Source organism: Tachyglossus aculeatus, chromosome 16, assembly GCF_015852505.1.
Source record: "Tachyglossus aculeatus isolate mTacAcu1 chromosome 16, mTacAcu1.pri, whole genome shotgun sequence".
NCBI classification, from domain to species: domain Eukaryota; kingdom Metazoa; phylum Chordata; class Mammalia; order Monotremata; family Tachyglossidae; genus Tachyglossus; species Tachyglossus aculeatus.
Window position 1 is genome coordinate 32,666,772 of NC_052081.1, and position 24,767 is coordinate 32,691,538.

Genomic DNA, 24,767 nt, shown 5'->3' on the forward strand with positions numbered 1-24,767 from the left:
TTTATTCAGTCCCTTTATGTAGATTTTACATGGATCATATCCTTTTGCTACCTTACAAGTGGAAATGCTATAACTGCAGTCATTTGATTTGAAGATTCAACGTTGAATTCCCTACGTACTTATCTGCATTCGAGAATTGCCATGTCTCCAGAAGTGCCGATAAACCCAATATCTCACTTAACCTTAAAGGCAGACGAGCTTTCCAAAATGTCTAGGCTCCAGGCCTCCTCCCTAGGGTAAATTTTAAGAGGAAGAGACCTTCTAGTCCTGCTGCATTGATTACACGATGCAAAAATATATACCATGCTTTCACATAAAGCGTGCCCCCGAAGGTTAGCTGCATTCAGATTTATGTAACATGGAAACATTTTAGGCTTGGGTAGCTCAGTTGGTAGAGCATCACACTTTTAATTTGAGGGTCCAGGGTTCATGTTCTTATTTGGGTGGGGGTTTACTAGAGAAGGAGCGTGGCCTAGTGGAAAGAGCCTGGGCGTCAGAGGACCTGGGTCCTAATTCCGGCTCCACCGCTTGTCTGCTGGGAGACAAGTCACTTCGCTTCCCTGTGCCTCAGTTCCCTCATCTGCAAAATGGGGATTCAATCCATGTTTTTCCTCCTACTTAGACCGTGAACCTCATATGGGACCTCATTATCTTGTATCTAACCCTGTGTTAGAACATAGTAAGCGTTTAATACCAGTTATTTTCCATTTCCAACCAAATATAAGAGGACATAAAGTGTTTGTGACATTAAAGATGGCCATTATTAACAATCTATCAATCGTATTTACTGAGCAATTACCCTGTGCAGAGCACTGCACTAAGCACTTAGGAGAGTACAATATAACAGAATTGGTAGACCCGTTCCCCGCTCACAATGGGTTTACAGTCTAGAGAAGGGGGAGAGGGGAGAACAAGTGGGCCTTGACCCTTCATTCAAAGATAGCATTTATTGAGCATCTAATAAGACAAAGTGCTAATAAAATTAGTTTTTATCACTACCCCATCAGGTCAACAGAACCGAAATAAAAGGAATCACAATAGGTGTTTGAGCTTCACATAGACAATACCGGGGACTTCAGATGGGCAAGTTCTGAGAAAGCAACACACTTCCCTTAGCTGAGATTTGAATGCTCTGAGTAACACACTCTCTAATCGAAGTTGAAAGTGGTAGAGGCAAGTCTTATTTAATTCCTCTCCTATCCACCTCAGAGCTGTGAGGCATAGCCATTGAAGGGGTGTGTGGTGCTCGGGGATATGTGTGTTAGATTCAGGTATATGGTGAATTTTTGAAACTCAGTAAAATCCTTGAACAAAAATTAGAAGAGGTACAAGAGGCACTTTTCAAAAATGGAAGCCAAGTTTGTCTGATTCTACCCAGACAGGCAATTTCTAGGGATTTGTTCTGCTTAACGGATAAGCAGTCCCTTGCAGAGTTTTCTGTTTTAAAGGCTCCCCCGGCCCCTTCTCTTGGTTACAACCTAATTCTGCCTTGGTTTTTTTATAACCAAAAGAGAGGGTTCACTTCCCCTGCATCTTTCTTGTCATTCATTACAATGCTTTGGTTCTTTACTTCCCTAAATATTTTCTTATTTACTTTCCAACAAAGCCTTTTCCTGTGCCTTGGAGTCTTCAAAAATCTACGTTATCTGGACTTCTCTTTAAATATAGATTACTATATGACAGCTGAACTTGAAACCAACTATAGCCCGTCAATGTATAAAACAAGGGTGCAAAGAACCCAGGATCTGTCTTCCTCAGAATTATTTGACTTCCAATTTAAAAACTCTAGGAGAAATGGGAAGCAGAGCGGGCTTTTGTAAAGACCATGGGGTGGGAGTCACAAGACCCAGGTTCTAGTGCCAGCTCTGCCACTGGTCACTGATGTGATCTTGGCTAAGTCACTTCACTTTTCTGGTTCTCGGTTTTCAACCCAACAGCCGTTCCTACCATTTGGGTATTTTATGCCTATCCTCAGCAATTCAGTATTGCTTTCCTTTGAATCCTCATTTCTACAGTCAATTTTTTCCCCTGCTAATTCACCTCAATCTACTGCACCGTGCCCAGTGCTTCTCACGGTGCTCTGCACACCGTAAGCACTCAATAAATACCACCGATTGATTTCCTCATCTGTAAAATGGGATAAGTCATACCTTCCTCTTCCTATCGCTGAGAATGTGAGCGCCTTGTGAGACAGGGACTGCACCCGATCTGATTATCTTGTATTTCCCCCAGTGCTTAGCAAAAAGTAGTAAGTACTATAAAAATCCTTTTGGCCACTTTCAGCAGGCTTTTCTCCTTCCCAAAACCAGCAAGCCAGTTTCAAGTGCAAGAAGCACCGTTCCTGTCCCGCATGCTGCTTCTCTTGTTCTGGATTTAGGCCCACAGGCTGGTGTAAGCAGACCGTCCCCCAACCTCTCTACTTTCTTTCCCCAGTGTTTTTCCAGTCCGTTCCAGGTGTTCCGCATCCCTGCTCTAGCCACTCCCTCCTTCGGCTTCCTTCTCCTGGTTCCCCAGGGTGGTACCTGTTGGCAGTGCTGGTGTTGCTGCTCCCGCTGCTGTGTTTCTGTGCCCGACTCAACCTCCGCGGTGGCTTTGAGTGCTGCAGCCGAGGGCTCGGCATAGAGGGGAAGGTTGAGGCATAACCATGTTCGCACTCTGCATGACACGGGAAGAGAAGAGGGTAACGATTAAGGGAGAATTCACCGGCACCTGGCAGGCCCGAAGTCTTTTTAAACCATGACCAGAATCCGAGACGTGGGTGATGGAACAGAAATCAAAACCAGGTGTAGAACAAGGAAACATGGGCATGTGAGACCCATTCCCTCTTAATTGATATCCCCTGGAAGAGAAATGGACGTTCCCCATCAGCCCTGCACCAATACTGCTTAGTTAGCCCCATCTTACACCCCTCCTCTTGCTGAAAACAGATTGGGTGACTCTCCTGCTACCTACACACACACACACTAACGATGTTGTCTATATGTTGCCCACTTGTGCTTCCCAAGCGCTTAGTACAGTGCTCTGCACACAGTAAATGCTCAATCAATCAATCAATCGTATTTATTGAGCGCTTACTGTGTGCAGAGCACTGGACTAAGCGCTTGGGAAGTACAAGTTGGCAACATATAGAGACGGCCCCTACCCAACAGTGGGCTCACAGTCTAAAAGGGGGAGACAGAGAACAAAACCAGACATACTAACAAAATCAAATAAATAGAATAGATATGTACAGGTAAAATAAATAGAGTAATAAATATGTACAAACATATATACATATATACAGGTGCTGTAGGGAAGGAGGTAAGATGGGGGGATGGAGACGGGGACGAGGGGGAGAGGAAGGAAGGGGCTCAATAAATACGACTGAATGAATACACACAGGGAGCCAGGCCACGGGCCTCTCCTCGGGCATGTCGAATAGCTCCCAATTCCAAGAAAATCGCCCTTCCACCAGGGCACGGTAGCCCCGTCCCCAACTTCTCATCCACTCATTCGTTCAATCGTATTTATTGAGCGCTCACTGCGTGCAGAGCACTGCACTAAGCGCTTAGACAACCCCCCACTTTACAACTTCAGATTTTAGTGGCCGCTCTGTCCCCTTAGATTCCAAGCCCTGGAAGAAGGCTTGGGGGGAGACAGGAGGAGGTAACCCCCATTTTCTCTGTGAGCTCTTTCTCTGTGTGCTCTGCACACAATGCTCTGCACACAATCAGTGTTCAATAAAGCAGCGTGGCTCAATGGAAAGAGCCCGGACTTTGGAGTCGGAGATCATGGGTTCGAATCCCAGCTCCGCCAATTGTCAGCTGTGTCACTCTGGACAAGTCACTTCATTCACTCATTCAATCGTATTTACTGAGCGCTTACTGTGTGCAGACCACGTACTATGCGCTTGGGAAGTACAAGTCGGCAACATTTAGAGACGGTCCCTACCCAACAACGGGCTCCCTTCACTTCTCCGTGCCTCCGTTCCCTCATCTGTAAAATGGGGATGAAGACTGTGAGCCACCCGTGGGACAACCTGACCACCTTGTAACCTCCCCAGCGCTTAGAACAGTACTTGGCACGGAGTGAGCGCTTAATAAATGCCATTATTATTATTAGAATAAGCAGAAGAGACGCAGCAGAGAAGCAGCATGGCTCAGTGGAAAGAGCACGGGCTTTGGAGTCAGAAGCCATGGGTTCAAATCCCGACTCCGCCAAGTGACACCTGTGTGGCTTTGGGCAAACCACTTTACTTCTCTGTGCCTCAGTTCCTCATCTGTAAAATGGGGATTAAGACTGTGAGCCCCCTTGTGGGACAACTGATCACCTTGTAACCTCCCCAGCGCTTAGAACAGTGCTCTGCACATAGTAAGCGCTTAATAAATGCCATCATTATTATTAGTAGTAGTAACCTCCCCTGTGCCTAGAACAGTGCTTTGCACATAGTAAACACTTAATAAATGCCATCATTATTATTATTATAGTAACCGCCTCAGCTCTTAGAACAGTGCTTTGCACATAGTAAGCGCTTAATAAATGCCATTATTATTATTATTGTTATCATGGTAAACTCCCCAGCGCTTAGAACAGTACTTTGCACATAGTAAGCACTTAATAAATGCCATCATCATTATTATAGGAACCTCCCCAGCGCTTAGAACAGTGCTTTGCACACAGTAAAGTGCTTAATAAACGCCATCATCATCATTATTATAGGAACCTCCCCAGTGCTTGGAACAGTGCTTTGCACATAGTAAGCACTTAATAAACGCCACCATTATTATTATTATTATTGTTATTATTATTATAGGAACCTCCCCAGCGCTTGGAACAGTGCTTTGCACATAGTAAGCACTTAATAAATGCCATCATCATTATTATTATTATTATTATTGGAGCCTCCCCAGCGCTTGGAACAGTGCTTTCCACACAGCAAGCGCTTAATAAATGCCATCATCATTATTATTAGAGGAACCTCCCCAGCGCTTGGAACTGTGCTTTGCACATAGTAAGCGCTTAATAAACGCCATCCTCATCATTATTATCATTACAGGAACCTCCCCAGCGCTTGGAACAGGGCTTTCCACACAGTAAGCGCTTAATAAATGCCATCATCATTATTATTCTAGGAACCTTCCCAGCGCTTGGAACAGTGCTTTCCACACAGTAAGCGCTTAATAAATGCCATCATCATTATTATTCTAGGAACCTCCCCAGCGCTTGGAGCACATAGTAAGCGCTTAATAAATGTCATTATTTATTATTATTATTATTATTATTACTATTGTAGGAACCTCCCCAGCGCTTGGAGCACATAGTAAGCGCTTAATAAATGCCATTATTATTATTATTATTATTATTATTATAGGAACCTCCCCAGCGCTTAGAACAGTGCTCGGCAAGGAGTGAGCGCCTAATCTTCCCGCCGGTGAGCCCTCGGTTGGGCCGGGACCGCCTCCCTCTGCGGCCAACTCGGACTTCCGGAGCGCTTAGGACACAGTGAGCGCTCAGCAAATACGAGCCGACCGAATGAATGCTGTCACCACCATCATCACCACCGTCAATCGTATCTCTTGAGCGCTTACTACGTGCAGAGCACTGGACTAGGCGCTTGGGAAGTCCAAGCTGGCAACCTCCAGAGGCGGTCCCCACCCAGCAGCGGGCTCACCGTCTAAAAGGGGGGGGAGACGGAGAACAAGACCAAACGCACTCACAAAATAAAATAAATAGAATGGATAGGTACAAATAAAATAAATAAATAAATAAATAGAGTAAAAAAATATGTACAAACATATATACATATACACAACAGAGATATACATACATACATACACATGTATATATATATGCATACACACACATATACATGTACACACACATATACACATGTATATATACACATACATATCCATACATATACATGTATATGCACATATACATGCACATATGCATATACACGCACATATACATACATATACATGTATATACACATATACATACACATACATATACATGTCCATATACATATGTGTGTGCATATCTACACACATACGCATACATATGCGGAGAACAAGACCAAACGCACTCACAAAATAAAATAAATAGAATAGACAGGCACAAAATAAATAAATAAATAAATAAATAAATAGAGTAAAAAAAATGTACAAACACATATACATATATACAACAGATATATACATATATACACATATATATATACATGTACATACACACACATACATGCACATATACATATACATATGCATATACACACACATACATATACATGTATATACACATATACACACATACATATACATGTACATATACACATGCATATATATACACATACATACACATATGCATATACACACACATATACATGTACATATATATATACACACATACATATACATGTATATACACATATACACACATACATATACATGTACATATACATATGTATATATATATATACACATACATATACATATGCATATACACACATATACATGTACATATATATATACACACATACATATACATGTATATACACATATACATACACATACATATACATGTACATATACATATGTATATATATACACATACATATACATATGCATATACACACACATATACATGTACATATGTATATACATACACACACATACATATACGTGTATATACACATATGCATACACATACATGTACATATATATATGTATATATATACACACACATACATATACATGTATATATACATATACACATGTATATATACATATATAGAAGAGTGCTCGGCGAGGAGTGAGCGCCTAATCTTCCCGCGGGTGAGCCCTCGATTGGGCCGGGACCGCCTCCCTCTGCTGCCAACTCGGACTTCCGAAGCGCTTAGGACACAGTGAGCGCTCAGTAAAGAGGAGCCGACCGAATGAAAGCCGTCGTTATGAATGGAGACGACGGGCCGACTGACTGACTGACTGAAGTCTCCTGAGGGCATCGTCGGCCCTGAGGGGGCGGGGGTCGTCGTGTGAGGGGAGGGCCCTGAGGGGAGAAGAAGGGCGACCGTGGCGCCGTTGGGACCGTTACCTCTGTCCCTGCGCTCCAGGAACTCGGCCGCCTCCAGCAGCCGCTGCACGTTGATCATCCGCACCCGCTCCATGGCCGAGGGGGGCGGCCCAAGGAGGGGGGGGCCTGTGTCTGTGACTCTGTCTGTGTGTCCCTGTGTGTGTGTCTGTGTGTGTGCGTGTGTGTGAGAGAGAGAGAGAATCTCCCTCCCCGCCTGTCAGCCGTCGCCTCACAGTTTGTTTACCTCCTGTGCGAGACCACGGGAGGAGCGAGGCGGGGAGGGGGGGCGGAGCCCCGCGCGCCCCGCCCCGCCCCGGGGCGCCCTGGGAAATGTAGTCCTCCCCCCTCCCACCCCGCCGCTCCGCGCACTGCACGGCGGGAACTGTAGTCCTCCGTGTCCCGTCCCCCCCCCCCCCACGCCGGAGTAGTTGTCGCAACGACCTCTGGGAAATGTAGTCCTCATCATCACCATCAATTGTATTTAGTGAGCGCTTACTATCATCATCATCATCATCAATCGTATTGATTGAGCGCTTACTAGGTGCAGAGCACTGCACGAAGCGCTTGGGAAGTACAAATTGGCAACATCTCCCCCCCCACCTTACCTCCTTCCCTTCCCCACAGCACCTGTATATATGTATATATGTTGGTACATTTTTGGGGGGGCCTGGAATGCCCTCCCTCTGCCCATCCTCCAAGCTAGCTCTCTTCCTCCCTTCAAGGCCCTGCTGAGAGCTCACCTCCTCCAGGAGGCCATCCCAGACTGAGCCCCTTCCTTCCTCTCCCCCTCGTCCCCCTCTCCATCCCCCGCATCTTACCCCCTTCCCTTCCCCACAGCACCTGTATATATGTATATATGTTTGTACATATTTATTACTCTATTTATTTATTTATTTTACTTGTACCTATCTATTCTATTTATTTCATTTTGTTAGTATGTTTGGTTTTGTTCTCTGTCTCCCCCTTTTAGACTGTGAGCCCGCTGTTGGGTAGGGACTGTCTCTAGATGTTGCCAGCTTGTACTTCCCAAGCGCTTAGGACAGTGCTCTGCACACAGTACGCGCTCAATAAATACGATTGATGGATTGATTGATTTTTTTTTACTCTTTATTTATTTATTTATTTTACTTGTACCTATCTATTCTATTTATTTTATTTTCTTAGTACGTTGGGTTTTGTTCTCCGTCTCCCCCTTTTAGACTGCGAGCCCGCCGTTGGGTAGGGACCGTCTCTCGATGTTGCCAATTTGGACTTCCCAAGCGCTTAGTCCAGCGCTCTGCACATAGTAAGCGCTCAATAAATACGACTGATGATGATCTAGAGACGGTCCCTACCCAACAGTGGGCTCACAGTCTAAAAGGGGGAGATGGAGAACAAAACCAAACATACTAACAAAATAAAATAAATGGAATAGATATGGACAAATAAAATAAATAGAGTAATAAATATGTACAAACATATATACAGGTGCTGTGGGGAAGGGAAGGAGGGAAGATGGGGGGATGGAGAGGGGGACGAGGGGGAGAGGAAGGAAGGGGCTCAGTGTGGGAAGGCCTCCTGGAGGAGGTGAGCTCTCAGCAGGGCCTTGAAGGGAGGAAGAGAGCGAGCTTGGCGGATGGGCAGAGGGAGGCCATTCCAGGCCTCGGATAATAATAATAGCGGCACTCGTGGGGTGTTGTTGTTTTTTTTAATGGGATTTACTAAGCGCTTACTACGTGCAGAAAGCACCGTTCTAAGCGTTGGGGAGGCCGCTTAGGTTCCCGACTTGGACTTCCCAAGCGCCCTGTACGCAGTAGGCGCTCAATAAATACGATTGATTGATTGATTGACGCAGGGGGATCAGGCTGTCCCACGGGAGGGGCTCACGGCCTTCATCCCCGTTTTACAGATGAGGGAACTGAGGCACAGACAACAACAACAACAACAACAACAACAATAATAATAATAATGGCAATTATTAAGCGAGGCACAGAGAATAATAATAATAATAATAATGGCATTTATCAAGCGCTTACTATGTGCAAAGCACTGTTCTAAGAGCTGGGGAGGACGCAAGGTGATCAGGTTGTCCCACGGGAGGGGCTCAGGTCTTCATCCCCATTTTACAGATGAGGGAACTGAGGCACAGACAACAACAACAACAACAATAATAATAATAATAATGGCAATTATTAAGCGAGGCACAGAGAAGAATAATGGCATTTATTAAGCGCTTACTATGTGCAAAAAGCACTGTTCTAAGCGCTGGGGAGGCCGCAAGGTGATCAGGTTGTCCCACGGGGGGGCTCACGGTCTTCATCCCCATTTTACAGATGAGGGAACTGAGGCACAGACAACAACAACAATAACAACAACAACAATAATAATAATAATAATAATAATAATAATAATAATAATGGCATTTATCAAGCCTTACTATGTGCAAAAAGCACTGTTCTAAGCACTGGGGAGGACGCAAGGTGATCAGGTTGTCCCATGGGAGGGGGGGCTCACGGTCTTCATACCCATTTTACAGATGAGGGAACTGAGGCACAGACAACAACAACAATAATAATAATAATAATGGCATTTATCAAGCGCTTACTATGAGCAAAGCACTGTTCTAAGCACTGGGGAGGCCGCAAGGTGATCAGGTTGTCCTACGGGGGGTCTCACGGTCTTCATCCCCATTTTACAGATGAGGGAACTGAGGCACAGACAACAACAATAATAATAATAATAATTAATAATAATAATAATAATGATGATGGCATTTATTAAGCGAGGCACAGAGAATAGTAATAATAATAATGGCATTTATTAATTGCTTACTATGTGCAAAAAGCACTGTTCTAAGCGCTGGGGAGGTCGCAAGGTGATCAGGTTGTCCCACGGGACCCGGGGGGGGGGGGGGGGGGCTCACGGTCTTCATCCCCATTTTACAGATGAGGGAACTGAGGCACAGACAATAATAATAATCATGATAATGGCATTTATTAAGCGCTTACTATGTGCAAAGCACTGTTCTAAGTGCTGGGGAGGACACAAGGTGATCAGGTTGTCCCACGGGGGGGTGCTCACGGTCTTCATCCCCATTTTACAGATGACGGAACTGAGGCACAGACAATAATAATAATAATAATGGCATTTATTAATTGAGGCACAGAGAATAATAATAATGATAATGGTATTTATTAAGCGCTTACTATGTGCAAAAAGCACTGTTCCAAGCACTGGGGAGGATACAAGGTGATCAGGTTGTCCCATGTGGGGCTCACAGTCTTAATCCCCATTTTACAGATGAGCTAACTGAGGCACAGAGAAGTTAAGTGACTTGCCCAAAGTCACACAGCTGACAAGTGGCGGAGCCAGGATTCGAACCCATGACCTCTGACTCCAAAGCCCATGCTTTTTCCACTGAGCCACGTTGATAAGCGCTTACTGTGTGCCCACCACTGTTATAAGTGCTGGGATGGGGGGAATACAAGGTAATCAGATTGTCCCACGTGGGGCTCACAGTCTTAAATCCCCATTTTCCAGATGAGGGAACTGAGGCCCAGAGAAGTTAAGTGACTTGCCCAAAGTCACACAGCTGACAAGTGGCGGGGCTGGGATTCGAACCCATGACCTCTGACACCCAAGCCCGGGCTCTTTCCTCTGAGCCACGCTGCTTCTCCACAATGGTGGGTGGCCAGTTCACTGGGCCACTGCGTAAATTTCGAGCAAGGGTTGGGATTATTTCTGGGACCCTCTCCCCACAGAGGAGATAATAATAATAATAATGGCATTTATTAAGCACCTACTACGCGCAAAGTGCTGTTTAAGCGCGGGGGGGGGGGATATACAAGGTGATCAGGTTGTCCCACTTGGGGCTCACGGTATTCAGCCCCATTTTCCAGATGAGGTAACTGAGGCACAGAGAAGTGAAGTGACTTGCCTAAAGTCACACAGCCGACAAGTGGCGGAGTCGGAATTAGAACCCGCGACCTCTCACTCCAAAGTCTGTACTCTTTCCTCTGAGCCACGCCAGATGGAAGAGTTGGATGGAAGGGACTGAAAGAAGTCATCTCGTTCTACCCCTAGACTCGGGACAGAATATTAACCCTTCTTTCGGTGGCAGGCCATACAACTTCAAGGTCCCTTGACATTCACTTTTTGATATTTAAAACCATTCCCTCTTGTTCTCTCTCCTTTATTCCCCACCTCCCCATTCCCTCTGAGTTTCAGAGAGGCTTTGGAAAGTAGTGCATGTGGCCGGTTTCTCTCACCCTGGCCACCAAAAATCACCAGGGCATCATCACACACGGTGATTTATTCATTTTGAGAATCTGTATTGTACTCTCCCAAGCGCTTAGTACAGTGCTCTGCCCACAGTAAGCGCTTGATAAATGTGACTGACTGAATCGTATTTATTGAGCAGTTACTGTGGGCAGAGCACTGTACTAAGCGCTTGGGAAAGTACAACAGAGATTCTCAAAACTAGTATTCCTCCCACCCCCGATACTGTAGATTTAACAGCCCCAAGAGCCTCATAGCTATCCAGGGAATTGAAGGGTAGCTTGCTGGAACATTTGACTTCTGCTTTTCGTGTTTATAAACGGCTTTCTTCTTCACCATTTTCCTTTCACCAAACTACATCTGAAATAAATGTAACTCTATGTAATGTAAAATGTAATGTAAGGGTGGGGGAATACAAGGTAATCAGAATATCCCACGTGGGGCTCACAGTCTTAAGTCCCCATTTTCCAGATGAGGGAACTGAGGCCCAGAGAAGTTAAGTGACTTGCCCAGAGTCACACAGCTGACAAGTGGTGGAGCTGGGATTTGAACCCATGACCTCTGACTCCCAAGCCCGGGCTCTTACCTCTGAGCCACGCTGCTTCTCCACAATTTACATTTACAAATGTAAACGTAATGTAAGGGTAGCGACCACCTCTCCGTGTTCCCTAAACTGTTTATTCAGTAAATATTAACTGAGAAGGATGATGAATATACTCCTCTCTAGGGAATGAACTTCACTCTATTTTCTATTCTCAACTCGAGTATTAGAAAATACCCACCTATGTCTAATTATGGGTTAGTCCCTTGTTTATAAATGGAAAATTATCTGTGATTAGTGTTCAGGACTACAATCTCTGCTAGCACTGTAGTCCTTTCAGCTTTCAAGATTCAAACGTATATGGCATTTAAAATGTGAGAAGGCTCAAAATAAGTAATCTTCACAAAGCACCGGGGAAAAAATAGATCGTGAAACAATGGAGTTTTCTTTCCTTAGGAAGCAACTAAGTTACTGGGTTTGTAGGTCTGTGGATTTCACATTGAGGGACGGTAAAAATAAGTGATCAACAAGGGGGCAGAAGTAATGAGTGGAATAAAATTATGACCCAAAAGATGCTCTGCGGTTCGGTGGGGAAAAGAATAGAATTTTCAAGATGTCAATTATTTTAAGGGGATAAAGTAGTTTTGAAATTTAGCCTTTGTTACTTGAAATGCACCTTCAGCCTGTGACTAACAAATACTTCATTTTCATAACATTTCTGTGATACAGAATTGACACTGTAACTTCCACAAAACAGAAGGAGTCATGGAAGGTAAGAGAAACTGAATGTCATTCCAGAGACCACAGAGAGTCCAGAAGAGGACCCAAGTATCCTTAATTTGGTTCTGCCGCCTCCCGCCCCTCTCCCGACAACCCCCCCAAAATTTTGACTCTTGAGACAGTTCGCATACATTGTTCTAGAAGAGGTGAAGCATTGTGCTGTTTAAACAGCATGATTATTAATCAATCAACAGAATTTATTGAGCACTTACTCTGTTCAGGTACTTGGAAGAATACATTTGTGTTAGTTAACGTGCCCTCTGCTCTCAAGGGGCTTACAGTCTTTACTGCGCTAAATGTGAGAGACAATCTCCTTCTTCAGAAAGCACGAAACGGCTTTAAATTCCGGCACTCCATTTTTCCCTCAGTACATTAAATTTAGATTCCAAGGACAGAACTCACGGAGGGGGCAGTGAAATTGTATAGTGCCATTTCACAGTTGAAGAAATTTGAACACAAAGAGGTTAAGTGACTTGCCAATAGTCACTTAATAAGTCAATGGGAAAGCAAGGTAAAGAAATCCGGAATCTGAGGGTGCGAGGCGTATGCCTTCTGATTTAATCCTTAGATGTTTTTCCCCCTAAATATGTCCCTCGTTTTTAAAATGGGAAAAAAAATACCGGGGTGAATGTGCAGGGTGCAGTTTTCTGCAAGTCTTCTAGGCAGGAGGGGGTAAAGGTTTCATCCAGTCAAGGGCAGAATGGATGACATCTGGGCTTTGGAAGGATGAGACAACAGTCCCTGGATGAGTAACACAACCACAACAATAACAAAAGCCTGAAACAAACAAAGCCTCCAAGCCCCAGGAACACTACCAGCAGAGAGAAGCGGAACACAAAACAAGATTCGTTCTGGAGTCAGCCCTCCCTAACTTCCAGCATGCGCTTTCCAATGTCAGTTTGCAGCTAGAGAGCAGCAGGTTTGTGTGCAACAGAGATAAATTTGGGTCTAAAACGAATGACGTAATGATGTACCAGAGAGGCATGCTGCGGGATCCCATTCACTGATCCCATCTGACATTCAGAACCAAGCCGAAATGTTTTTCAAGCAATACTTGTGACTGGGATTGAGGGGGAGAGGTAAAGGGGAAAGAAAGGGCATTCTGGGGGGGATATCGGAGATGATTTAAACTGGAAGCCTTAACTACAGTTTTCCGTTCAAAAGTGCAAGCTCTCTGGCAATGACTCGGGCAGCAGCACTTTACTTTCACTCTGCTCTTCGTTCTCAGAAAGGGACTTTCTACATTTTATTAAACGGCAGCCTATTTTCAGAGATAATAATGGATCTGTTCATCTCACTGGTGTCTTTTTTCTTATTAGCAACAACTTGAATCCAACAAGAAATCTGCATTGCAGAATCAATTAATATGCACATCTGAGTTTCTAGCTTACAAGCAGCAACATGAGAAGAAGATGTTATTTTTCATCTGGTGAGGTATCCGATAGGATTGTACCATGGATTCAAAAAATATCGTTTGAACTTGAAATCACCAGTTAAAAAATTTAGTAAAATGAGTTTTCCCTTCTGGGAAACTGGCACCCCCATGAGCAGGTGAAGGTAAAGACACTCCCATGAGCAGAACATTCAAGCCCAGAGGGTTAAATGTTGCTTTCAATTTTGGATACAGCTAGTTATTAGTTCACTTTTCCCCAGTAAAGGACACCTATATAACAACGTCTTCCCTAAGTGGTGATGGCAGGAACGCCGGGCAGGCCCAATGTAATCATACCTCTCCCAATTAAAGAACAAGGCCACTGGACTCTGATCTTTACATTCCTGCCTTGGCTCCTGGTGACCCCCTTCCTCCTGCTGAGCGGTCACTGCTTCACTCCCACTCCCCTCCACCCTGCTCACATTGTAGCTGTGGCTTCGAAAGAAATAGGCAGAAATCGGCAGCCCCTAAGGGGATATCAGGTCCAGAGAACGAGTGATCGATCACAGTAACGCAATCTGAAACCCCCTGACGATTTGAGGATCCCGACTAAATAGTTGTACCTTCTCCTGCTAGCCTGATAGGTGGAAATGGAAATGATTTTCCACCCTCGGCCACACAGTGCTTATGTACATCTCCGTAATTTATTTTAATGTCTGTCTCCCCCTCTGGACTGTAGGCTTCTCAGGGCAGGGGGGCATGCCTACCAACCCTGTTGTATTGTTCTCTCCCAAGCGCTTAGTACAGTGTTCTGCACACAGTACGTGCTAAATGAGTATGACCGATCGATTGATTCTGAGGCCTCTGTCTCTGTTCTATAATTTGTCAAAGTCATTTCCATTGATTCCGAAACAACTCTCACCTACCCACCTTACACAATAATAATACCTTGGTTTTGCAGAGCACTTTGATTCCCAAAGCGCTCTCACATGAATTGGCTCACTTTTGCCCTCACAACAACCCTGCGAGGTAGGTAGAAAAGCTTGTAGAATGGCAGATATTATTATCCCTGTTATGCATATGAGGAAAAGGAGGCACAGAGACGTTCAGTGACTCACTCACAAACACAGAGAAGGCTGGAGGCAAGAGATTGGACTCATGCTAGTGTTTTTTCACGGTATCTGTTAAGCACTTTCTATGTGCCAGGCACCGTGTTAAGTGTTGGGATAGATACCAGCTAACGAGGTTGGACACAGTCTATGTTCCACGTGAGGCTCACGGTCTTACTCCCTATTTTACAGATGAGGTAATTGAGGCACAGAGAAGTGAAGTGACTTGCCCAAGGTCATACGGCAGACAAGTGGTGGAGCCCGGATTAGAACCCTTGACCTTCTGACTCCCGGGCCCGTGCCCGGGCCACTACACCCTGCTGCTTCTCAGGTCCCCTGGTTTCCAATCAATCACATTTCCACCCCACCACCCTGCCTCCCCAAGCGCTACCTCAGCACTTCTGGGTCATCTAGGCACTTGGGTACTGACTCATAATCACCCTAGCCCTTAAAGACATATTTTCATACTCTATTGCACACTATATCTGTAATTTATTCTAGTGCTTGTTTCCCCCCATTAGATTGCTGGCTCCTTGAGGGCAAGGATCCTGTCCACTAACTCTGTGCTCTGCTCAGTATAAGCTCTAATAAATACCACTGATTGACCGGTAGATCATCACAGACTTGCCAATAAATTTGGACATTGAAACAATGTCACTATCTTTAAAAAACCAAAGGGGCAAGGACATTTTCTCTTCGATCTGTTTTCCCTCCTTCTCAGACTGTGAACCCTCAATCAATCACTTAATTGTGTTTATTGAGCGCTCACTGGGTGCACAGCACTGTACACTAAGCATTTGGAGAGAACAACGTAACAGATTTAGTAGGCATGTTTCCTGCACACAAGGAGCATACAGTCCAGCGAGGGAGACAAACATTCGAATAAATTACAGATAGGAAGAAGCGACAGAGTATAAAGACATAGCTACAGCTTTCTGTGGGACAAGGACTGTGTCTGACCCAATTATCTTGTATTAGCTCCATGTCTGACACATACAAATGCCATAATTACTACTACTAAGCATTATTACTATTTATTATTATTTCTTTTTCTCCTTCTCCCATCTGATCCTGTTGGGCTTATTCCCATGTTCACTGGAATGTTAAGAAATCTTCCAGTCACACGTGTCTTTAGCTCAGCTACAAGTGAGTGCCTCAGTTCCACTGTAAAAGGAAAAACCTTTGGACTGACAAGCTCCTGAAAGTGCAGTTCTTTGATTTGAAACTTGCACCAACCTTTGGGTCTTCTGCCCAAACTACTGACTCACCATGTGACCTCGTTCTGGCCTTCTCCATTTTGGTGTCATGACGTACCTGTTTAACTTGAGTAAGCTCATTTGAACTGCTTTTTTTATGGCATTTGTTAAAGTGCTTACTCTGTACCAGGCCCTGTACTAGGGATAGGTACAAGCTAATCAGGCTAGACACAGTTCATGTTCCCACATGGGTTTACAGTCTTAATTCCTGTCTTATAGATGAGGTAACTGAGGCCCAGAGAAGATAAGTGACTTGTCCAAGGTCACACAACAGGCAAGTGGCAGAACTGGGATTAAAACCCAGGTCCTCTGACCTCTGGGCCCATGCTCTTTCCAGTAGACCACAATGGTTCACAAAGCTATAGCAAGAAGTGAAGGCCATTGCCAATGTGAATGTCACAATCTAGATGACCTATAAAACAGGTGAGGCTATGGCTATGCTACTGAGAACATCTCCCAGAGATTTTCTGTTCCGTGACTGAAGGTTCGCACCTGTTCTCCCTGCCAATTGCCTCACAATGTGGACCGTTGACTACGTAGACACTAGGACGAAGATTGTTGGAGACCTAATGCAGGGCTGTTCTTTGCTGTATGAGGCTAATTCACCTACTGAAGGGCGGCCACTTTGGAGGGAGGGAAGGCGGGGACATAAGGAGTGGCACCAATTACTGTGTGGTGGATCTGGTCTCAAAGTAGGCAATTTCTTCCAAGCAGGCAGCAACTTCCCCACAAAAAATCCTTGAGCTCTCTGAGCACCAAGAAGGATGAGAATCATTCAATCGTATTTATTAAGCTCTTACTGTGTGCAGAGCATTGTACTTTCCATCCCATTCTGAAGGAAGTGTCTGGGGAAACACCTCTATTGGTGTTGCCAACACAGTCTACTAGACCGTAGGTTCATCCTCTAGATTATAAACTCACTGTGGGCAGGGAATGTGTCTCTGAACCACGTTGTATTGTTATATTGTACTTTTCCAAGTGCTTAGTGCAGTGTTCGACATACAGTAAGCACTCAATAAAAAAGATTGATTGACTGGAGGGTCAGAAAGCTGTTTGAGACTACAGATCTTTGTAGCTCTGCACAAGGATGAGGAAATAAGAAGACATCTGGTTCATAACAGTGAATGGTGACTGAGGGGAAACACTACCGAACTGTCTGGGATTCAGCTGGGATTCTGACTTTTGTTTCCGTCTCTACTGGCTTGCTAGGTGACTCATTTAGTAAACACTATGAGCCTCAATTTCTCTACCTGCCATGCAGGACTCATAAATGACCCTTCCCAGTGGCACGCTGGGATATCTGTTATGAGAAATTCATTCTGAACAGGACTTTGACCTCTTTAAGCAAAGTGAATTAGAATTGCGCCATCAATCAATCCATCATATTTATGGAGTGCTTACCTTGGGCGGAGCACTGTACTAAGCAATTGAGCGAGTACAATATAATAGATTTGGCAGGCATATTTCCTGCCTACAAGGAGCTTACAGTCTAGAGAGGATGACAGGCATTAAAATAAATTACAGACATCAATTAATTGAGCTTTTACTATGTGCAGAACACTGTACTAAGCCCTTGGGAGAGTGCAGTGCAACAGAGTTAGCAGACACATTTCCTGTCCTCAACAAGCTCGGAGCCTAGAGGGGAAGACAGACAATTTATACTATACCATGGCTGAGGATGGGGTGAATAAAGGGTACAAATCCATGTGCAAGGGGCATGCAGAAGGTAGAGGGAGTAGGGAAAAGGAGGGCTTAGTCAGGGAAGGCCTCTTGGAGGAGATGTGATTTCAATAAGGTTTTGAAGGTAGGGAAGAGGGGTGGTAACATATATTAAAGCTAGAGACTGGATGGAGGCTAGATCTGAGCAAGGGTCAGAGCAGGATTCTAGTGCTGGGAGCTCAGCAGAGTTGGATAGGTACATTGGGAGGCCTTAAGCGGATTGTAAGATCTCTTTAAAGGGTAGTCTGCACTGCTGCTCTGAGGGAGACAGTTTGGCTGATTGGCTGTGGGTTGGTAAATGGTTCATCCTTATTTACAAGGCTTCCTGCAACACTCTCAGTTCACCTGACTTGGGAGAAAAAAAGGCTGAGCTTTGTTAGGATTAAATAGAGGTTACCCGCTAGGAAAAACAACAACAAAAAATTGCAGCTCTTGGCAGTATAAGTTGCAACTGTGATTCTGTGGGAAACAACAGTGACTGTCAAGGTATCAAAATCACAGTGGAGACGGAGCACCAGGTTGTTCTGTTTCTTCTTATCTCCTATTCATAAGTGAACTGAGGTCAATAGTCATCACTAGCATAGGTCAAGAAGTGAAGACGGATTCTCCAGACTGGGTTAAATTGTTGGGGGTTTTTTCTGCTGGGGGAATGCTAGTCAGCTTTCCTGGGTCTAAACCCTTTGGCTACAACTCCAGAGGACATGAGTATCAGAATCTATTGCTTCCCCTATACTTAGGTGTTACAAAAGGAACCAGGCAACAAATGAACATACAGTGGTTGTAGACACACAGAGCACTCAAAGGCTGAAAGACCCCTCAAATGTGAGCAGACAGCTGAAAGTGTTTGAGACTGTTAATGACTGAGAGTCCAATTTGAACCAAGCTCTTCACTGCACATTCTAACTCTGCCCTCCAATCAGTGTGCTGAATCCCCAGAGGCAGGCCTCTAGAGATTGCAGAAGGTTCATACCCTGAGTGTCCCTTTTTAATTCAGCCTGCTCATCTTTATTTTTTTTATTTTTTTGGTCAGTTTTCACGTCAACCATTTTAAAACCTGGGGAAAAAAAAGAAGTCTGGGAGGAAGGGGCGGGGTTCAGAGGTTAAAGCTATGTCAGCCTCACTCTATGTCTGACTTCTGAAAATAGCTTCTGCATTTTTGCAGAAGTTTCCTCATTTCGTATTTTTAACATGAAGCCACAAAACCACAGTTCACCTCCCTGAAACAGTTCATTTGGAACTAGTGAGTTGTCAGGGATACTAGGTGTGACCTACTGGTGGGATCCCAGTGAAGACTAGGTCAGACCAAACATGTGACTCATCTTCAGAAACACAGTTTAAATCAATATTTATCCAGCCTTATTTATAGAAAGGGGCAGGGAAAGAGAGAGGGAATAGCAGGGGTCTACAGCAGAGCTGACCACAATCCCTGATGCAGATCTATAAGGCCAATTAGTTTATGTAGTCAAGATTTTCTTTAAATTAAAGAAAGTCACTTTTGAAGACTATGCAGCTGGCCCCAATCATGCTGCATCAGTCTGAGGTCCTCTAAGAAGCTCTGAGGGTAGACTCGGGAAAAGCAAGAGCTTTTGAGCTTTATTTATAAAGTGTTGGTGAGCAAAGGTAATTTCTGTCAACCTTATTAGATAGCCATTTCTGCCACCTTGACCTCCCCAGATACGGGCCTCTCTCCTACGACTCCCAGGGAGAGAGGTGGTGTTTTTCTGTGATGTGGACATCTACTCAGTACTAGTAAACAGTCTCAAATCTCCCTTCTGCTACCCAGAAGAGACACTGAGATGACCAGACTCCAGTGGATGCTCTAATGGCGAAAAATATCTTTCTCATTAATAAGGTCAGGAACCAATCAGTTACGAAGGGCAATTCAATCCTCTATTCATTCTAAATCACTCCTTTAAAAATCACAAAGAGGAGCCACCTATTTCCTAAGTGTATCTATTTCTAACAACCTCCATTTACTATGAGGCAGGATGGTCTACAAGTGGACTACCCATGGTAGATTTTTTTTTTTATGGATCTCCCAAGATGAGAGTCAGCCTTTCCTGATTTCCTGCTAGACTGTGGTACCACAATAGCTCCCTTGACTTAGGGATGCCGAGAAAGGCACCAGGTACACAGGCAATTCCTAAGATAACCTCCCCACTACTTCTAGGGTGAGACCTATCTATCCACCTACCATCTTTTGAATTATTTACTATTTTTGTACCATCCAGCACACTTTTCCTCTTGTTCTGTTGGGGTGGATGACTAAGAATTGATTCCTTCATGAAAAAAATGGAATATGGCTTTCTGCTTAATTGCTGATACATTCCATCTCTCCAACTCAGAGAAGCAGTATGGTCTAATGGAAAGAATAATAATAATAATAATGGCATTTGTTAAGCACTTACTATGTGCAAAGCACTGTTCTAAGCACTGGGGAGGATACAAGGTGATCAGGTTGTCCCATGTGGGGCTCACAGTCTTAATCCCCATTTTACGGATGAGGTAACTGAGGCACAGAGAAGTTAAGTGACTTGCCCAAAGTCACACAGCTGACAAGTGGCAGAGCTGGGATTTGAACCCATGACCTCTGACTCCAAAGCCCGGGCTCTTTCCACTGAGCCACACTGCAACTGCGAGACAGGAGACCTGGATTTGAATTCCGGCTCTGTCACCTGCCTGCTGTATGGTTTCGGGCAAGTCACTTAATTTCTCAGCGCCTCAGTTTCTTTAGCTGTAAAATGGCGAGAACCTATTCCCCTTCTCTCTTCTACTATGGCATGGGGAACTGTATCCAATCTGATGATCCTACATCGATCCCAGGGCTTATCAGAGTGCTTGGCACATAGTAAGAGCTTAATATATACCATAATTATTAACTCTATTGTACTTTACAGGGAGTAGCAAGGAGATGACCTAAGGAATTACCTGGGGGGGGCTATGTGTCCCTTTCAGCATCCCTGGGTCAGTGGAGCTATTGTGGGGGATTCTGGGTGCCACCGTCTAAGAGAAAATGGGGGAAGGCTGACTACTGTACTCTACCATGTGCTTAGTACAGTGCTCTGCTCACAGTAGGTGCTCAGTATCACAGATTGATTCACTTGACTGTATTTCAAATTGTCTTTGAAGCCAAAGTCCTCTACAGTCTCAGAATGAATAAACTATACCATTTATTTGCAGAAATTTGCCTGTCCACTTGGACACTTCCTCACTCTCCAATGGAAGCCATTCATAGTTGAAAATCTATTTGCTTTCATGCCCTGTTTGGAATTCAGGGAGACAATGCTTGTGGGTGCAAATGGCTGGCATCAACCACCACATTTTCCCTCGGTCTTCTCTAGGTATCCTCCACACTCTGCACAAATCTTACTCTCCCTGACTTTGAAGACAGGTGAGAGGACATATCCATTTGAGGCCTTTGATTGTGGTTACCTTGATGGCAAAGTTTGCAGGTGCACAGATGAATAAATGCCTCCTTTTCTTTCGAAATTAAGGGGTATCGTCTCATCTTTTCATCTTGATGTAATCCTCTCCCATGGAAGGTGAGATTGCTACACTATCTATACCTCCTCTACAATGCATCTAGTCTCGAGCACTCCGGGACCTTCAGTGCAGATTATATTTTCCAAGCCAGATATCGCCCTTTGTCCAGAAGCCAACACACTACACCTGACACCTGCACTTATCGGACCAGCTCGCAAATATCAAGTTTAAAAGTGAAATATGTACCAGGGCATAGGGTAATTGCTACAGTATAAAAATGCTTACTAACATGGTCCTCAGATAAAAGGAACAGCAACTGAAGATTTTTTAAAAAACCTGTGGTGTTTTCAGTAAAGCAAAACAAGTGTTAGAGGCAGAGATGTTACCTCGACAAACATCAGCTGACACAGAAACCCTCGTTATTAGGCCGAGTTGTTATCAAGTCCCTGAAATACCTCAGGTATCTGAGACGCTCTCATGTTTTTACCTACTATCTGTAAGCAGGAGTCTACTGAAAATAGCTTGCAGTTCTGTCCTCTTAACCTTAATCCACCCCTAGCTCCTGCTGCTTATAACTTCCCCTAGATTTACTGCTGCTACCTAAAATTCCACCTGGTGTACGCCTGGTATGGGCAAAGGTTTTGGTTCCACGTCTTCCAGGAGGGCCTTTGGGCAGGGCTGCGTGCCAGCTGTGGAGGGGGAATTTTTTCTTCTGATTGGAACCTGCCACTTCTACAGCAGCTTGTGGGCCTTGTGGTTTCTGTGGCCACACACCCCACAGTCCCGTCTCTGCAGTTGCTGCATTGCCCCACACCCCGCCTGTGCTCTTCCTCCAAACGCCCCTGCCATCTGAGCAGAATGGTGGCAAGACAGAGTCGCAAGGGACCTGGGAGGGTGGAGGGGATCTTGGAGCACGATGACAGGCAAGGGTAGGTGTCTCCAGGCACTCCAGAGGTGTGGTGTTTCTGGCAGCACACGTGGTGTGCTGTTCTCTGCTACACATCCTGTAGGTCGCCAGTGCCTGGTGTAGTTAGCAGTCCCTAACCTCCTCCAACGTTTTTGGCAACACCAGCAATTCTGAACCCCAAACTCAACTTTCTCTTCTTAAGAGCCCATATTCCCACTTCCATCCACATCAGTAAATCACACCACTGCTTTGTCTCTTGGATCTGCACCTCTCAACTACCCCAACATTAAAATTCCTTGTTCAATGCAGCAAGCTGTTTGTCACCAGTAACCTTGCTTCTGATCTCTCCACCCATCCAGCCTCTTATCCTTCCAAATGGAAGGTTTTAAATGCCACCACCAAAACCAGCTTTCTCCAGCACCTTTTGGTTTTTGTCCTTCTCCTCCTAACTCTACAAGGGCTGTCCATTGTCCTCACACACAGTCATCTTTAATCCCCCTCAATGTTTTCCTCCCCTTTACACTGTACAACTGTAGCACTACATCCCCACATTGTATCATATAATATTCTTGCAGGATGAAATAGAGGGCCCTTTTTTCCAGCAAAATAATTGGGATTTCGATGTCGAGGCTGTCTGAATTAGCTAACTATAATTCTCAAGCCAGTAGTAATGTAACACTGGATTTTAGTTCATAGTACTAACAATTAATTTAACCCATATTTGCTACTTATGGGCCAGGTTCAGAAAAAGGTCCTTGATTTAAATTTTCCACAGATGATTTCATCCATCCACCCATTCATTTGACCGCATTTATTGAGCACTTACCGTGTGCAGAACATTGTACTGAGTGCTTGGGAGAGTACGATATAGCAATAAACAGAAACATTATGATTGAAGGCTGCAACTGAATCTCATTTTGGAGAGCACTCTAGAGCAGATTGCAAGTCCAGTCCTTCTTCCTTTCCCTAAAAAGTTGTTGCTTTTAGTCTAGGCCGTGAGCTCATGGTGGGCGGGAATGTATTTATTTGTTGTTATGTCGTACTTTCCCAAGCACTTAGTACAGTGCTTTGCACACAGTAAGCGCTCAATACTCGGGCTTTGGAGTCAGAGTCATGGGTTCAAATCCCAGCTCCGCCAATTGTCAGCTGTGTGATTTTGGGCAAGTCACTTCACTTCTCTGTGCCTCAGTTACCTCATCTGTAAAATGGGGATGAAGACTGTGAGCCCCCCTTTGGGACAACCTGGTCACCTTGTAACCTCCCCAGCGCTTAGACCAGTGCTTTGCACATAGTAAGTGCTTAATAAATGCCATTATTATTATTATTACAACTGAATGAATGAAAATCAAAACTAAATGCAAAATCCCACCCAGTAGGCACTGTCGACACCATCGGAGGTCACTCTATTCTGCTAGGAGAATAAAGCAGCAGAGAATGAATTTGGTTGCAAAGTGCAAAGAACATATTTGGGGGCACATTTGTACACAAAAATAGAAGTCCCCGTAGAGAAGGGAAAGGGACAAGTAGATCTCCGCGTGGCTCAATGGAAAGAGTTCAAACCCCGGCTTTGCCAATTGTCAGCTGTGTGACTTTGTGCAAGTCACTTAACTTCTCTGTGCCTCAGTTACCTCATCTGTAAAATGGGGATTAAGACTGTGAGCCCCCCGTGGGACAACCTGATCACCTTGTAACCTCCCCAGTGCTTAGAACAGTGCTTTGCACATAGTAAGCACTTAATAAATGCATTATTATTATTATTATTATTCTCTGTGCCTCAGTTCCCTCATCTGTAAAATGGGGATGAAGACCGTGAGCCCCCCCCCCGCCCCGTGGGACAACCTGATCACCTTGCGTCCTCCCCAGTGCTTAGAACAGTGCTTTTTGCACATAGTAAGTGCTTAATAAATGCCAGTAGTAGTAGTAGTAGTAGTAGTAGTAGTAGTAGTAGTAGTAGTAGTAGTAGTAGTAGTAGTAAAGAGCATGGGCTTTGGAGTCAGAGATCATGAGTTCAAACCCCGCCTCCGCCAATTGTCAGCTGTGTGACTTTGGGCAAGTCACTTAACTTCTCTGGGCCTCAGTTCCCTCATCTGTAAAATGGGGATTAAGACTGTGAGCCCCCTGTGGGGCAACCTGATCACCTCGTAACCTCCCCAGCGCTTAAAACAGTGCTTTGCACATAGTAAGCACTTCATAAATGCCACTATTACTATTATTATTATCTCTGATCCTATCCGAGATCCACATGAGGAATGCACCGCACTGAACGGCTGCAAGGGCGAAGTGGATTCAC

General features: G+C 44.6%; 1 protein-coding gene across 4 annotated transcripts in view; it reads right to left on the reverse strand.

Annotated features, from left to right (window-relative positions):
• MXI1 (MAX interactor 1, dimerization protein) overlaps nt 1-24,767 on the reverse strand; it is a 75,364-nt gene that overhangs the window by 46,434 nt on the left and 4,163 nt on the right. For 2 of the 4 annotated variants that reach the window (XM_038757676.1, XM_038757675.1), the window contains exon 2: nt 2,523-2,655. In XM_038757676.1, the coding sequence (XP_038613604.1) occupies nt 2,523-2,655 (133 nt within the window). Of the gene's footprint in view, nt 1-2,522; nt 2,656-6,913; nt 6,956-7,074; nt 7,308-24,767 lie in introns of those variants that run through there. The other 2 variants (XM_038757677.1, XM_038757678.1) reach the window with 2 other exon arrangements.